Here is a 17599-nt window from a genome sequence, read left to right as displayed (position 1 = left end):
ACACAATCAACTTTTCTAAAGTACATGAAATAATTTAAATTGATAGATTAAGTTAAACTTTTCCTGTACAACTGGTTCCGTACGATGGCATGATGTGCGAGACCTGGCAGAATGTGATGATCTGCAAAATATACGCTCACCTCCACGTTACTGTCCAAAGATCCAGCACTGCTCCGCCGACCACGCTTCCCTGCACACAAAAACACAAAGGCAATTCCCAACAACCACATATATTGACTATGAGGAAGACAAGTATATGCCAAATATGCATATAAACAGGAAGTTCCACCATGGAGACTTGAAAATGAAAATAACTTCTTAAAAGAGGAGATTCAGTCGCAATAATGAGAAAAACAGAAAATCCAAAAATAGATCATATGATCAATGATTATGACTACAAACAAGTGATGGTGATATTGGGTGAATGAGAAGATATAACATCTCTGTATTACTTCCACATAATGGTGGAATTCCCCCTCTTCCTTTAAGATCTGTATATTGCTCTTCTTTCACCGACTCACTATCTCCTTTGCTTCCCTCTTCAAACCCCTTCTCCGCAACTCTAATATCCTTATTTTTTTTAGCCCCTATCCCTTTCCCTTCTCTCAATTTGAAATTTCGTAATATACCGCCTTCTGCACTCCTTGCATATGTAATATGTAGATGGACAACATTTATTTTTTTTTGGATACAACATCGAGGCTCGTGAAAGAGCTAACATTAATCACACAAAAAGTCAAACCGACAAATAAAACACAAAAAATAAGGGGAGCGGTAGACAAGATGGGGAGAGAGGGGGAAGGACACAAACACAACATTTGAGAACAGGGACATCGGGAGAAATGTGGGAGGGGGAGGGCTTGGTGGGAGGTGGGAGAGGTATAAAACATATGAACACTGCAAGGACTTCCAGGAAAGAAGTTGGAATTTCAAAAAAATTGTATCTGGGGTGAATTCGTGGGGGTAGAAAAGATCAAGGTTTTGGATGGGGGAAGATAAGAGATGGTGGTGAACAGCTGTTTTGAAGACCTGGAGGGAGGAGTGGGATTGAAGGGAGTGGGGGAGTTTGTTCCAGAGGCGGGAGAAAAGGGGAATGAAAGAGTGAAGGTGAGCAGAGAGCCTAGATTTTGGCAGTTTAACCATAAGAGGGTTGCAGGCAGATCTTGTGCGACCTGAAGGAATATTTGGGGGACAGAGCACAGAGAGAGCTGGGGGAGAAAGGCCGGAGAGGAGTCGGTAGAAGACAGAAAGAACACCAACCTGCCTGCGGTGAGTGAGTGAAAGGCCCTCGGAGTTAGCTTCATCGCAGGAGATTCCAATGATTCTGAAAGCTTTGGTTTCAACAGCGTGAAGCCGAGCTAGGTGTGAGGCAGGAGCACCGGCCCAGAGGGGGGAACAGTATTCCATTGAGCTGCCGATGAAAGCCTTGTTTGTGGTGAGGCGCTCAGGTGTGCCAAGGAAGGACTTTGCACGACGCAGAATACCCAGTCGGCGACTGGCTTTGGAGGCCAGCTTGGAAATGTGGTTTTCCCAAGAAAGATCATGGCAGATAGTGAGACCCAAAAGCTTGAGCGACAGAATAGTAAGAGTGTGAGATTTGTCAGGATTGAAAGACATGTTCCACTTGTTTGACCAGTCTGTGATTTTGTCCAGGTCTGCAGTAGTTAGGCAGTTAAGAGGAAGCATCGTTCATTTTTTCAGGAAAGCACCAAATTTGGCACAGATGTGGTATGGACCTATACAATTGTTTTCCTGAGGGGCGCCCAAAAATTCAGAAAATTCAAAAAATCCCCAAAAATGTCCTGGATGCAGTGAAAAGGGGGAGAAAACGGGTATTGATTCGAACTGTAGATTCTGATATTGTGGTCTTGGCAATAGCACACTACTTTACCTACCAGTCACACGGTGTGTAGGAACTCTGGATTGCCATTGGCACTGGTAAAAGCTACCGCTTCCTTGCCATCCATAAAATTGCCACCGGCCTTGGCCGCAGGAAGTCTGAGTCTTTGCCATTATTTCATGCCTTCACTGGCTGCGACACAGTCATTTTTTGCCCAAATTGGGAAAAAGACAGCCTGGAAGGCTTGGGAGGCATACCCCAGCATCACGCAGACCACCTTTCATGCTCTCGCTTATAGGCCATCTGTGGACGCTATTACTATGGAACGACAGACCATAGAGAGATATGTTGCCATCCTCTTTGACCGGACTACCGAGATAAAGACAGTGAATGACATGCGCCGACACTTGTTCACGAAGAAGGCAAGAACAATTGATCACATTCCCTCAACAGCAGACGCCTTCGAACAACACCTAAAACGTGCATGTTTTCAGCCTGGACACGTATGGAGTCAGGCACTTGTGCCCTAGCCAGAACTTCCATCACCAGCTGATTGGGGCTGGATGAAAACAGGGACTTCTTGGACACCAATTTGGACCACAATACCACTGATACAGGAGGCATGTTCAGAGCTTACAAGCTGCCATTGTAAGTCGGCCTGTAAAGGCAACTGTAAATGCTCCAGGGCAAATCTGCCCTGCACATCACTGTGTGACTGCGATGGACAGTGCTTGTAGTACTACGCGTCTGTGCGAGGGCCTCCACCTTTCAAGTGCCCACAATATTTTAAGTTAAAACTGCAACTGTGTGTAACTTTGAATAATTAATACCATTCCATTGTTATCAGAGACCAATAAAACAATGTGTATCACTTGGAATTGAAATTTTACCTAAAATACTATGAGAGATTCAAGGAAAATGGAAACACCATGGCGGCCATCTTGAAATTAAAGATGATGGATGCCAATCTTTATGCAATTGATCCCATTGGATTCAGAGACCATGAAAACATGGGGTAAGACACTGCAACTGTGGTGTTATCGCTCATAGTATAGAAGTTATTGAGGGAAATAGGTCACAGAGGGCGGTCATGTTGAAATTCAATATGGCGGCCACCAGGGGTTCTGAATTTTTGGGCGCTCCTCAGGAAAAAAATAATTGTATAGGTCCATACTACATCTGTGCCAAATTTGGTGCTTTCCTGAAAAGATGAACGATACGCCCTATTTTTCGGTCTTAACTGCCTAAGTACAGAGAGTGAGGAGGCTGCAGACTGCCGATCTGAGGGATGAGGATTGGAGCGGCAGATAGTGGAGTCATCAGCAAAGAGATAGAGAGGATTTTCCAGTGAGTCGGAGAGATCATTGATGAAGACCAGAAATAGCACAGGGCCCAGAACACTACCTTGGGGAACTCCAGCCAGAACAGGAAGGGGAGATGAGAGAAATCCATTCAGGGCCACACGTTGCCTACGACCAGAGAGGAAGTCCACAAGCCATGAGTGGAGATTTCCATGGATACCATCGGAGGAGAGTTTGGTGAGCAGAGCTGGGTGCCAGACCGTATCGAAGGCACGTGATATGTTAAGTGAGACAGCTCTGATTTCCTGTTTGGCATTGAGGACCTCGATCTATTGTTGAGACAGCAGAAACAGCATGTCCAGAGTAGAATGGCCTTGTCTGAATCCAAATTGATGATCAGAGATCAAGCCATTGGAGAAGAGGAAGGATTTGAGATCCGAAGCAATGATGGATTCCATGACTTTGCTGATAATTGGGAGCAGGCTGGTTGGTCTGTAGTTGCAAGGATCTGTATTTGCACCTTTTTTGTGTAAAGCGGTAATGTTTGCTGATTTCCAAGATGTTGGCAGATGACCTTGAGCAAAAGAGAGGGTAAGATAGAGCGGCAGAGCAGGATTTTAGGACCCGTGGGCTGATGCCGTCTGGTCCAGTTGCAGAATCAGAGTCGAGGTTTGACAAAAACTTCTCCACCTTGTCAGGAGAGAAGGAAACAGGGTCCAGGAGCAGTTGGGTTCGACTGGGAAAGGTGGGAACAGAGAGAGATGGGTTTGGGACACAAGATTTTGAGGCAAACACAGAGTTGAGGCATTCGGCTTTGTCGCGTGCGGTGTCAACTGTGTAGCCATTTGAGGTAAGGGTGGGGATGGAGGGGGAACAAACACCAGAAACGGATTTGACCATACGCCACCAGGATTTGGAGGAAGGAGACACGTTTGAGAGTTCAATCTTGAGTGTGGAGAGATAGTGCTTCCTGGCACTCCTGAGGGTAGACACACACTTGTTCCGAGCTTGGTGGTAGGAACTGAGATTGCCTTCAGTTGGATTTGCCTTCAAAGAGGCAAAGGCAAGTTGTTTCAGGGCAACTGCCTCACCACAAGATTCAGTGTACCATGGACGGGAGGAAGGGTAAGACAACTGAAGACAAGATGGGATAAATCTGTGCATGAGAGAGAGCAGTTTACTTTGGAAGAATTCCCAGGAAGAATTGATGTCAGAGGCAGTAGAAATGGGAGACCAGTCCAGATGATTGATGGCTGCTTGCAGACCGTGCCAGTCCGCCTGAGTGAAATGCCAGACTCGTCGGCGCTGAGGAGGCTCTCTGAGAATGGCCAGAGAGATGTCCACTTTAACAAGCACATGATCAGAAGAACCGATTGGAGCAGAAGAAGAGCAGCAGACATTTGCAGGGACGTTTGTCATAACTAAGTCTCGAAGTGAAGATACTCCATTGACTGAGATCCGGGTCGGGAAATTGACAGATTGTGTCAGTCCCAATGAGTCGCAGAAGTCCTTTGCTGAGGTGCCATGGCTGGTGAGAAAGGAACCCACACCCAGCCAGCTGGCATGATGACAGTTGAAGTAGCCACATATGAGGAAGAGAGAGTTTGGATGAGTTGATAGAAGTTGGTCCATGTTGTCCGACAGCGAAATGTAAATTGAGTCATCACTGTTTGGAGGACGGTACAGAACACATATGAACAAAAGGTGGGAGCGGAGAGGAAGCCGTAGCCAGAGGTCCTCCTGGGGGTGCGGTGGAGAGAGGGCAGTGCAAGGAGAGTGAAGAAGTGAGTTTTTGATAAAGATAGCCACCCCACCACCAGGACGAGGCTCAGGTCTATCATACCGGAGGAGGGAGTAACCAGGAAGAGATATTAAGGAATCAGAGACATCTTGAATGAGGAAAGTTTCTGTTAAGCAGATCAAGTCTGGATTGTCAGAAGCAACCTGAATGGAGAGATCAATCAGGTTTGAGCGAAGGCCCCGGATGTTTGAGGTCCATACCGTTAATGAGGAGAGAGGGGGAACATCGGGTGCAGGACAGGGGAGGGGAGGGGTAGGGTCAGATGAAGGATGAGAGGGGGAGGTAGGGAGAGCAGTTGATAGTGTGTCAGAGATTACAGAAGAGTTACAAGAAAGGGAAGGATGAGGAGGACAAAGGTTTGATGGTGATGGGGTGAGGCACAGTGAGGGGTTGTTTGAGGGGTGGCAGAGGAAAGTAGAAGGTTGGGGGAGGTGGAGGTATGAGATAGAAGGGAGACCAAGTGGGGAGGAGGCAGCTTTGAGAAGGAGGTGGGAGGAGGGAGAATTTGTGAGGGATGGTTGGGGGGGAGATTTGAAGGGGAGGGGTTGTGGGGGGAGTTTTGAATGGGAGGGGCAAGGGTGGAGTTTAGGAGGGGAAGGGCAAGGGGGGAGTTTAAGAGGGGAAGGGCAAGGGGGGAGTTTAGGAGGGGAGGGGCAAGGGGGGAGTTTAGGAGGGGAGGGGCAAGGGGGGAGATTTGGAGGGGAGGGGCAAGGGGGGAGTTTAGGAGGGGACTGGCAAGGGGGGAGATTTGGAGGGGAGGGGCAAGGTTGGAGATTTGGAGGGGAGGGGCAAGGGGGGAGTTTAGAAAGTGGATGATTAATGAAAGATGAACATGTCTAACAAATTGGGTTTGTTGTGATTTTCAAGTTAGCGATCCGTTTAAGAACGATGGAGGAGGGGTGGAATGAATGAGAATTTAGAGCACGTAGTGAGAAAGAATTATAAAAGATTGAATATTTTTAGCCGCGTCGCAGACGCTGCTCATAGAGTGCCCTCTGCTGTTGTTGTTGTTGTTGTTCTTCTTCTTCTTCTTCTTGTTCTTGCAGAGAAGACAAAACCTCAAAGCTCCACCCATTATGGGAACCATAGCTCCACCCATTTTGGGAGAGGCTTCATATAAACAAATATCCACCATTTTATTAACTCGCATAGCTTTGAGGCCTGTTTTGTAGGCCCGTGGTGTCTTCCTCTCTCACACAGTTTTATTTCAAATCAAATTCGATATATCATTTCATTTTTCACAGTCGCTAACATAGTTTTAGACTCGGTTGAAAAAAAACGGGAAGAAAATCCGATGAAAGTTGCCCTTTATAGAACGAAATGAATTCTCAAAGGCCTGTAACTTCAAGTCCATTGAGATTTTTTTTTTTTTAATCGCGGCATGCTCAGTCATACACCGCCCGAAATAAGAGACGGGAAAATGCCGAGATATATATATTTTGTTTAAATCGCGGCATGCTCAGTCATACACCGCCCGAAATAACAGACGGGAAAATGCCGAGATATATTAAAAATTCGTCCATTTGATGACAATCGTCACGATGAAATATTTAATTTATACATCGTCACAATAATGTGGAGAGAGGAGCATAGCTTCGTTCACGTGTCGTCACACACGGGAAATTGCCGAGATATATTTTTTTAAAATCGCGGCATGGTCAGTCATACACCGCCTGAAATAACAGACGGGAAAATGCCGAGATATATTAAAAATTCGTCGCCACACACGGGAAATTGCCGGGATATATTTTCACTTTGCACAAAAATAACATCAAGTAATCGAATCTATAGGAATGTCCTGTGCCTATAACATCGACGTTATAGGCACAGCTGCATCTAGGCATTGTGTAACATCGACGCGGCTTTTGTTTTAATTAAAACTTTTTGTACTTGTTTTGAAATGGAATGAGTTGAAGAGGAAATTGAAAGGAGCCTTTTAAATAGGAAGAAAAACAGCGTGTTGTAATAAACCACTAAATAAAACACTGCAGGGGAAAGTTTAAACATATTTAAACAGAACCGTGAAGAACAGTCTTATATTCACAAAAATACCAACGGGGAGAGGGCCTAGAGGGACAACCACGAGTCACTTGAACAGGGCAAAAGGTGGAAGGCCCATGGGGCATGGGGAAAAAGACATGAAACATGGGGAACATGGGGAAAAAGACATGAAAATGCCATAGCCCCTGTGATTTTAGTAATTTTGCTGTATGGAGTTAAAGGCCCTCATTCGACCATGTTTGGTCGGATTACAAAACAAAATCTTGACATGTGTACTCATGTATTGTCATTGTGTCAAGTTTGTACAAAGTCGGTGCATGCATGCCGAGAAAAGGTTTGAAACACGTTAAAGTAACCAAATGGCCACCAGTCGGCCATCTTGGATCTGATCTCGAGAAGAAATGACGTGCATATGTAAGCCATCATTCATTATCTGTGTGCACAGTTTGAACCACATCGGCAAATGCGTGTCCGAGAAACATCGGGTTTTTTTTTTACATTTAAAATGGCTGCCAGTCTACCATTTGACCATCTTTGATCAGATCGTAAAATAAAGTGAGGTGCTCGTGTATGCCATCATGTACTGTGCTTGTGCAATGTTTGGACAAAATTAGACCATGCATATTCAAGAAATGGTTGGGGACACGTTTAACTAACAAAATGGCCGCCAGTCTGCCATTTTGGATCTGATCTAGAAAAAAAATGATGTGTATATATTTGAATATCTTCAAAGCCATCATTCATTATCTTCAAAGTTTTAACAACATCAGAAAACGCATGTCCGAGAACAGCACATGATTACTGTGGTGTCTGTCTTTTGTGTCTAGAGGGAAATTGGGGCAGGAAACCCTGGCACTGCCAGTCGGCCATATTCGATCTGATCTAGAAAAAAAATGATGTGCATATGTTTCGCATCATTCATTATCTGAATGATGCGAAACATATGCACATCATTTCCGAGAAATGATTGAGGACGTGTTCAACATCGGGTTTTTTTTACAACTAAAATGGCCGCAAGTCAGCCATCTTTGATCGCATCATGAAACAAAATGATGTGCATGTATATATGTATACCATCATGGTATACCAATATGTATACTATTGTAGCGACCCATGGGTCCCCCAAGCAAGACCAGCATCAGAATCTCCTTGCTCCAGCCGGTGACGTCACCGGCGGGGATCCGCGGCGCCAGAGTGGCTGGTCACGTGACCACCAAAGCGTGCCGTGCGTGCGGGTATAATCAGCTACACCTGTTGATCACGTGACCACCGAAGCACGCCTCGCTTGAGAGGCGTGGCTTTCGGTTTCGGTTTTGGGTTGTGCTTTATAATGCAGCCCGATAAACGGGCTTTTCAGTGTTCCCGAGTTGGTTTTGAGAATAAATATCTTCTCGGACGAGTTTGTGTCCTGCCCGTCATTTTGTCCGTATCAAGCAAGAGCCCCGGCTCTTCACTGGTGACGCCGAATTTGAACACGCAACCCCGACTGCCCCCGCACAGATGCGGGGGCTGCGAACGGACACAGCGAGCACGCCCCAGCCAGGGAAGCCACCTAGGCTGGTGACGCCGGCTTCTCCCGCACGGCTTCGGGCGCAGTTTCGAACGTGGTTTCGAAATGCCGGAGTTTCGGAAACGACGACGGCCATGACTATGAGGTTCGCGCACCGCGCTCGGCTCCTCCTCTACGACCGGAGGGGCGAAGCTATTCCAAGACCCTCCGAAGGCACGGCTGCTTCGTCACCTTCGCGCGCACTGACGTTGGCAGAACGGCTGCTTCGTCACCTTCGCGCGCACTGACGTTCGCGGCACGGCCGCTTCGTCACCCTCGCGCACCTACAACTACAACCGCAACTACTTCTCCGACCCTGCAACCTCGGGAGGCCCGCGAGGAACCTCGGCAGCCTCCCCCGAGGCCTGGACCAGCCCCTCGGTTGGCTCACCCGCTTTTCGCGTGCGCCGCTCGAGCCTTCTCGGCACTGCACCCGCGCACTGCAACCTCAGGAGGCCCGCGAGGAACCTCGGCAGCCTCCCCCGAGGACTTGCCCGGCCCCTCGGCCGCCCCCCGTCCACTGCATCCCCCGAGGCCTTGACCAGCCCCGCATCCTCGGGAGGCCCGCGAGGAACCTAGGCAGCCTCCCCCGAGGCCTTGACCAGCCCCTCGGTTGGCTCACCCGCTTTTTGCGTGCACCGCTCGAGCCTTCTCGGCACTGCACCCGCGAACTGCAACCTCGGGAGGCCCGCGAGGAACCTCGGCAGCCTCCCCCGAGGACTTGCCCGGCCCCTCGGTCGCCCCCCCATCCTGCACCCCCCGTCCGACCACCCGCCACCACACCGGGCCCCCCCTGCCTGCACCCCCCGTCCGACCACCCACCACCACACCGCCCCCCCCCCCCCCCCCCGCAACTGGCCAGGGGTCGTTTCGGTCAGGTCATCCGGACCCCCCTCAGGTTGACCTCCCTGGACCAAGTCCATTCTGGGGGGGTGTGTGTAGCGACCCATGGGTCCCCCAAGCAAGACCAGCATCAGAATCTCCTTGCTCCAGCCGGTGACGTCACCGGCGGGGATCCGCGGCGCCAGAGTGGCTGGTCACGTGACCACCAAAGCGTGCCGCGCGTGCGGGTATAATCAGCTACACCTGTTGATCACGTGACCACCGAAGCACGCCTCGCTTGAGAGGCGTGGCTTTCGGTTTCGGTTTCGGGTTGTGCTTTATAATGCAGCCCGATAAACGGGCTTTTCAGTGTTCCCGAGTTGGTTTTGAGAATAAATATCTTCTCGGACGAGTTTGTGTCCTGCCCGTCATTTCGTCCGTATCAAGCAAGAGCCCCGGCTCTTCACTATCATGTATTGTCGTTATGTTAAGTATGAATAAAATCGGTCCATACATGTCCGAGATATGGTTGCAGATGCATGGATGGATGGATGGACAGACGGACGAGACCCAATCCATAAGCCCCCGTTTTGGACTAAGTCGAATGGGGGCTAATAGATCATATGATCAATGATTATGACTACAAACAAGTGATGGTGATATTGGGTGAATGAGAAGATATAACATCTCTGTACTACTTCCACATAATGGTGGAATTCCCCCTTTTCCTTTAAGATCTGTATATTGCTCTTCTTTCACCTACTCACTATTTCCATGGAATATAACATTGGTCAACAGCCAAATTGGTTCTGACTTATTTTCAACTGTTTCTAACGAATTTGTTGCCCACGAATCCGAATCTTACCTTAAATTTCGCTATCACGTAACCTTGAAGAAGTACATCATAAGTGTGGAAAAAATCTTTAGAGCATGCGAATTTCTTGATTAAGTCTCAATAAGTCTATTTATTGTCACAAAAAATAATATGAACTTAAAGTTTTTATTTACATCACATAAAAAATGTAAATCTCCAAAAATAATATGAACTTTATAAAATATCACAAAAAATAATACGAACTTTAAGTTTTTTTTTACATCATATAAAAAATGTAAATCTCCAAAATAATATGAACTTTATAAAATATCACAAAAAATAATATGAACTTTACGTTTTTATTTACATCACATAAAAAAATGTAAATCTCCAAAAATAATATGAACTTTATAAAATATCACAAAAAATAATACAAACTTTAAGTTTTTATTTACATCACATAAAAAAATGTAAATCTCCAAAAATAATATGAACTTTATAAAATATCACAAAAAATAATATGAACTTTAAGTTTTTATTTACATCACATAAAAAAATGTAAATCTCCAAAATAATATGAACTTTATATAAAATATCACAAAAAACAATATGAACTTTAAGTTTTTATTTACATCACATAAAAAAATGTAAATCTCCAAAAATAATATGAACTTTATAAAATATCACAAAAAAATATGAACTTTAAGTTTTTATTTACATCATATAAAAAAATGTAAATTTCCAAAAATAATATGAACTTTATAAAATATCACAAAAAATAATACCAACTTTAAGTTTTTATTTACATCACATAAAAAAATGTAAATCTCCAAAAATAATATGAACTTTATAAAATATCACAAAAAATAATATAAACTTTAAGTTTTTATTTACATCACATAAAAAAATGTAAATCTCCAAAAATAATATGAACTTTATAAAATATCACAAAAAATAATATGAACTTTATAAAATATCACAAAAAATAATATAAACTTTAAGTTTTTATTTACATCACATTAAAAGTGCTTCTGAACTTTAATTTTGTGTTTGTAGGAGCAATCACTTTCACACTGTAAAGTCCAACAGTAGTCGCCCATCATGTTTGGATTGAATCGGCCTTGATATCGAGTCTACATGATGGCAATTTCCTGGTGAAACTTTTCTCCATGTTCATCACTGACATCGCCAAGATTTTGTGGAAAGAAGTCCAGATGAGAATGGAAGAAATGTATCTTGAGTGACATTCGAGCACCGAGTACCTGGTAACTCTTCAACATCTTGTCCACAAGCTCTTCATAATTTGGTGCTCGAAAATTTCCAAGGTAAGTGTTAGCAAGAGCCACAAAGCTATCCCAAGCAACGCTTTCCAGCTCAGATAGTCTCGTTACAAAGTCCTGATTAGTGAGTACAAGACGAATTTCAGCTGTGGCTGATATTCCTATGGTATAATGGTTCTCAAAAACTGGATGTGCTAATGAAAATTGGATATCATAATCGAAATCTACAGGTTCATGTTGGTTAGAATCACCTCAAAATATACTAGAACCATAAAAGTTTTAAAATTTTGTTGACCAGTGTTATTTGTTCACGATAAAGAATTGTATGGTACATGGCATCTTGTTATAGTAGTGGAAGAATATTACTGTTGTCGGAGTAACTGAAAAAAACAAACATTTTATTAACCCTCCATAGCTCAGCCTTACCACTGTCTGAGAGATCTCTGAGTGAACCACTGAGGGCTCCACGTTTCAGGCCCTCACTGGATGTGTGGCTGTCATCCAAACTCCCACGCAATACCGTCCCATTTTCCGTCTCTGTAGGCCCGGCCATACCTTGGACCATGCTCATCCGTGCAACCACGCCTTTCTGCTTTTCGAGCTCAGCTGTGAATTGGGATGGAGATAAGTGATTAATGATGCATTAGGATTAATGATAAGAACAGAACGTTTACATTTATGGTTCGGGTTGAAAGATGAAATTTAACTCTTCGTATTACTCACATTCTATCCGGATCTTTTCCATTTCTTGGACCTCAGCGATGGATTCACGTAGATCGTTGACAAACTTCCGACGGTCCGTGGGGTTTGGAGCATTGAAGATAATGAGAACCTTGAATTCTGCTCCTGGTACCACAGATGTAATCTTGATACCATTGTGGTAGACTAGTATGGGTGGAAGGGTGGCAGAGAATGGTGGCATCATCTCCACAATTTGAATCTTTAATTGAGATGTACAATAATATGTTATGTTGTGGCGGACACAAAAGCCCACTGGCGTGGTGACATCATTCCGCGCACCAAGTGGGCGGTGGCCACGCCCGAGGGGTAGGCGTGGCCTCATGATATACACCGGGCGCGCAGCCCGGAGCGCGCCAGTGTTACAATGAGCTCCTGAAATAAAGAGGCTTATAAGTTACCGCTTGTCCGCTTCCTCCTTGCTCGCAAGCAGCGCGCGTAACGCCGCGCTTTACTGGTGACCCCCTCGACGTTGGATCTGCCGGAGCGATCCTTCCACACGCGACGCCATTGCCATGGCCAACTTCATCAAACTTCCCGAATTTTGGGAGGCTCAGGCCGAAGTCTGGTTCGTCCAGGCCGAAGCCCAATTTCAGCTTCGGCGCCTCACTGGCGATGACACGCGCTATTGCCACGTCGTCGCCTCCCTCGGGCCCGGCACGGCCGCTCGAGTTGCGTCCGTCCTTCGACACCCACCGGACGGCCACAAGTACGAGGCACTCAAGCGGCTACTCCTAGCCACGTTCGGCCTCACGGACGACGCACGGGCCGACCGCCTCCTGGATCTCCCCGAGCTCGGTGACACGCGCCCGTCGGTCCGAATGGACCATATGCTGTCACTGTTGGGCGACGAAGCACCCGGTTCTCTATTCCGGGCGCTTTTCCGTCGCCAACTTCCAGCGCAGGTTCGCCTCGCGTTGGCCGGGACCGGGCTAACGGAACCCCGAGCATTGGCAGCCGAGGCGGACAGGTACTTCGCCGCTTCGGACACGCGGGCGAGAGTCGGCGTGGCCGTCACGGCCCTCGAGGCTGATGCTGCTGGTGCTGCTGATGCTGCTGGTGCTGCTGATGCTGCTGATGCTGCTGATCCACAGCATCAGCTTATACAGCATACCCAGCATGCTGATACGCACCTCGTGACCGCCGCCACGCCCCGCCCACCGCCGCGGCGAAAACCGCCACCGCGGGGAAACCCGCCAACTCCACCGGCCTGGCGGAGCCAGCCGCGCTCCTCCAGCTCCACCACCTGGTGCTGGTTCCACGCCAAGTTCGGCCACGAAGCTCGGCAGTGTCATCCGCCATGCTCCTTCAACAGGTCGGGAAACGCCCGGGCCGGCGCTCAATAGTGGCGATTAGCGCCGGCCGTTCGAGCAGCCTGCTGTTCATAACGGACACCTTCTCCGGGCGCCGTTACCTGTGCGACACGGGAGCGCAGGTGAGTGTCGTTCCCGCCGGCACGTCAGACAAGCACGCCGCGGGTGGGGGCCCCGCGCTGCTTGCCGCGAACGGGACGCCCATCCGTACGTACGGAAAACGCTGCCTCTCTCTGCGGTTCGGAGGGCAGGTTTTCCGATGGACGTTCGTCACCGCCGACGTGCCCATGGCACTGCTTGGCGCGGACTTCCTGTGCGCTAATGGGCTCCTGGTCGACATCAAGCGCAGACGGCTTGTCCAGGCCGAGACGTTCAGCTCGCTCGCTTGTGCGTTGCCCAGCTCGCCGAGCAGCTCAACGAGCGGCTTGCCAAGCGGCTTGCCGAACGGTTCGGTTCGGGCCACGTTGGTCTGTACGCTTCCGGCAGCGGACGCATTCACCCGCCTCCTCGCCAGCTTCCCGGCCCTCACGCGGCCCACCTTCTCGGCAGGGGCCGTCAAGCATGGGGTGGCCCATCACATCCCCACCGTCGGGCCACCGGTCTACGCCCGGGCACGCCGCCTCGAGCCGACGAAGCTGGCGGTGGCAAAAGCGGGGTTCGCTACCCTGGAGCGACTCGGCATCGTTCGGCGCTCAGAGAGCGCTTGGGCGTCGCCGCTGCACATCGTGCCGAAGCCCGGCGGGGGATGGCGACTGTGCGGGGACTATCGCCGTCTCAATGACGCCACGACTCCCGACCGCTACCCCGTCCCCCACATTCAGGACTTTTCCGCCCGTTTGGCGGGCATGTCCTTCTTCTCGAAGGTGGACCTCATACGCGGCTACCATCAGGACCCCGTCAGGCCGGAGGACGTCCCGAAGACGGCGGTCATCACGCCATTCGGACTCTTCGAGTTCCTGCGCATGCCCTTCGTTCTGAAGAATGCGGCTCAGGCGTTCCAGCGACTGATGGACAGCGTCCTGCGCAACTTGGATTTTGTCTACGTCTACCTGGACGATATCCTCGTCGCCAGCGCGTCCCGCGAAGAGCACCTACGCCACCTCCGCACGCTCTTCGAACGCCTGGGCCAGCATGGCCTGATTGTGAACCCCGCAAAGTGCCGGTTCGGCGCCGCCATAATCGATTTTCTGGGGCACCGTGTCACCAGGCACGGAGCCGTCCCCCTGCCGGCCAAGGTGGAGGCGGTGAAGGGGTTTCCGCGCCCCCGCACGATCAGAGGGCTGCAGGAGTTCCTGGGCATGGTGAACTTTTACCATCGGTTCCTGCCCCGTATTGCCCAGCTCCTGTGCCCCCTGCACGATGCTCTCCGAGGTAAGCCGGGCAAAGGCGACGTTACCTGCACCGAGCAGATGGACACGGCGTTCACGGGCGCGAAGCTCGCCTTGGCTAACGCCACCATGCTCGCGCACCCGGCGCCCGATGCACCGATCGCCCTCACCACCGATGCCTCGGACTACGCGGTGGGCGCGGTGCACGAGCAATGGGTGCGTGGAGCTTGGCAACCGCTGGCGTTATTTAGCCGGCAGCTTCGCCCGCCCGAACGCCGTTACAGTACCTTCGACCGCGAGTTGCTCGGGCTTCACTTGGCGGTCAGGCACTTCCGCCATCTGCTCGAGGGCCGTGCGTTCACTGCCTTCGTCGACCACAAGCCGCTGATCTTCGCGATGGGCAAGGTCACCGAGCCGTGGTCGGCCCGGCAGCAGCGTCACCTCTCGGCCGTGTCCGAGTACATGACGGACATCCAGCACATCGCGGGGAAGGACAACTCGGTGGCGGATTGCCTTTCCCGGGCCGTCGCCCACGCAGTCCACCTCGGCATCGACTATGCCCGGATGGCAGCGGACCAGGCCGCTGACCCCAACGTCCAGGCCTTGCGGACCGCCGTCACGGGCCTCCGCGTCACCGAGGTGCCGTTCGACGGCGCGGGCGCGGCCCTCTTGTGCGACGTCTCCCTCGGGCGTCCTCGCCCCATCGTGCCCACGGGCTGGCAGCGCCAGGTGTTTGACGCCATCCACGGCTTGTCCCACCCGGGCGCGAGGGCCTCCCAAAGGCTGATCGCCGATAAGTTCGTCTGGCATGGCCTCCGGAAGGCCGTCCGCGGCTGGGCCAGGACCTGCCTCGTGGGCCAGCGCGCCAAGGTGCACCGGCACACCCAGGCCCCGTTGGCCCCGTTCACGGTGCCGGAACGCCGGTTTGACCACGTCCACGTGGACCTGGTGGGACCTCTGCCCCCCTCGCGGGGTTTTACATACGTCCTCACCATGGTGGACCGCACCACCCGGTGGCCGGAGGCCGTGCCCTTGGTGTCGACAACGGCGGCCGATGTCGCGCAGGCTTTCATCGCCACCTGGGTCGCCCGGTTCGGCGCCCCCTCAGACATCTCGTCCGACCGCGGCCCCCAGTTCACCTCGGAGCTCTGGGGGGCGGTCGCGCAGGGGCCCGGGGTCCGGCTGCACCGAACCACGGCCTACCACCCCCAGGCTAACGGCCTGTGTGAGCGATTTCACCGCTCATTGAAGGCCGCGCTCCGGGCCACCCTCCGCGACGGCGGCTGGGTCGACAGGCTCCCCTGGGTCATGCTGGGCCTCCGGACGGCGCCCAAGGAGGACCTGCGTGCATCCGCGGCAGAGTTGGTCTTCGGGCAACCGCTGCCGGTGCCGGGCGAGTTCCTCCCCGACTCCACGGCACCATGGCAATGCAGCGCTCCGCTCTGCAAGAGACCGCCCAGAGGTTCGCCCCGGTGCCAACGGCATGCCACGGGCACCCACCGACGCACGTCGCTCCGGAGCTTCGCACGGCGGAGTACGTCTTCGTCCGCCACGATGCCCACCGGACACCACTGCGGCCCCCGTACGACGGGCCTTTCCGCGTGCTGGAGACCGGGGCGAAGCACTTTACCCTGGACATCGGCGGTACTCCTGACCGCGTTTCGGTAGACCGCCTCAAGCCGGCCCACCTCGACGTGGACCATCCACCGCCAGTGGCCCGACCCCCACGTCGGGGCCGCCCCCCTGCGGGCGGACCCCCGGCACCGCCCAGCTCCGCCGCCACGCCGCCCCCCGGTCCTGCACCCATCCCAGGGGCAGCCAGGGGCATCCCACCTGGCATCCCTGCACCCCGGACGCCGCCGATCGCCAGGGGGCGCTTCGGCCGGGTCATTCGTCTGCCCCGCAAACTGGCCCTCCAGGTGCGCGGGAATTCTGGGGGGGCGCGTGTGGCGGACACAAAAGCCCACTGGCGTGGTGACATCATTCCGCGCACCAAGTGGGCAGTGGCCACGCCCGAGGGGTAGGCGAGGCCTCATGATATACACCGGGCGCGCAGCCCGGAGCGCGCCAGTGTTACAGTGAGCTCCTGAAATAAAGACGCTTATAAGTTACCGCTTGTCCGCTTCCTCCTTGCTCGCAAGCAGCGCGCGTAACGCCACGCTTTAATGTCATATTTTCAATATGGAATAGTGTGTTCGCGTACGCTTCACGCAGTCACTTTCTGTCACAACAATGCCCCTGCGTCCATTGCCTACCTGCCTTGTGTTTAGGTGTTCAGTGATGATATAGGCTGTGGTCCTGTGATTGGACCAATCTGATGGGTGGGATAAATGTGTGCTCGCTGATGCATAATTATGTGAGTTAGAGTAGGCCATAACATGTGGGTTACCCTGGTTAGGTTTGATGTTGGTGAATTCCCATCAGTTCTCACACCTATTCCCATCGGTCAATACGGGAAATTATCAATCAAGTATTGAATGCTATTACTCGCCATTAACTTAATCTATTTTAACATCCACATCCCTTTTATAGTTATCATACATATCCCATTTAATCAAAAGAAGAGTAATTTAGGCAGGGCGTCTGCACACAAAGATCGATCCCATCCACAAGCTAAACTCAGACAGGATAGCCGGCTTTACATACTCATCCAAAAAGCAATGTGATTTGCGTTTCAGCACCCAATCCCTCACCCGAAATCACACTCACACTAGCATTCATGTGAAACTGTTTTCAAAAACAAACTTACACTGGTTCTCGAACAAATGCACCTGCATCCCATAAAGTGAGAATGACTGCCGAAAGGTGTACG

At 50.7% G+C, this 17599-nt stretch overlaps 1 protein-coding gene across 1 annotated transcript in view; it reads right to left on the bottom strand.

Annotated features, from left to right (window-relative positions):
- LOC144888872 (IQ motif and SEC7 domain-containing protein 2-like) overlaps positions 1-17586 on the bottom strand; it is a 35853-nt gene extending 18267 nt beyond the window's left edge. The window contains exons 1-4 of the mRNA XM_078768462.1: positions 17537-17586; positions 12132-12293; positions 11835-12014; positions 141-190 (exon numbers count right to left, since the gene is read on the bottom strand). Of these exons, the coding sequence (XP_078624588.1) occupies positions 141-190; positions 11835-12014; positions 12132-12293; positions 17537-17564 (420 nt within the window). The 5' untranslated portion in view covers positions 17565-17586. The remainder of the gene's footprint in view (positions 1-140; positions 191-11834; positions 12015-12131; positions 12294-17536) is intronic.
- Positions 17587-17599: the final 13 nt, after the last annotated feature.

The sequence above is a fragment of the Myxine glutinosa genome, chromosome 1, assembly GCF_964187855.1.
Source record: "Myxine glutinosa chromosome 1, kmMyxGlut1.1, whole genome shotgun sequence".
NCBI lineage: Eukaryota > Metazoa > Chordata > Myxini > Myxiniformes > Myxinidae > Myxine > Myxine glutinosa.
The sequence above is the reverse complement of the archived record's forward strand: the minus strand, read 5'-3'. Positions and strand labels throughout refer to the sequence as shown.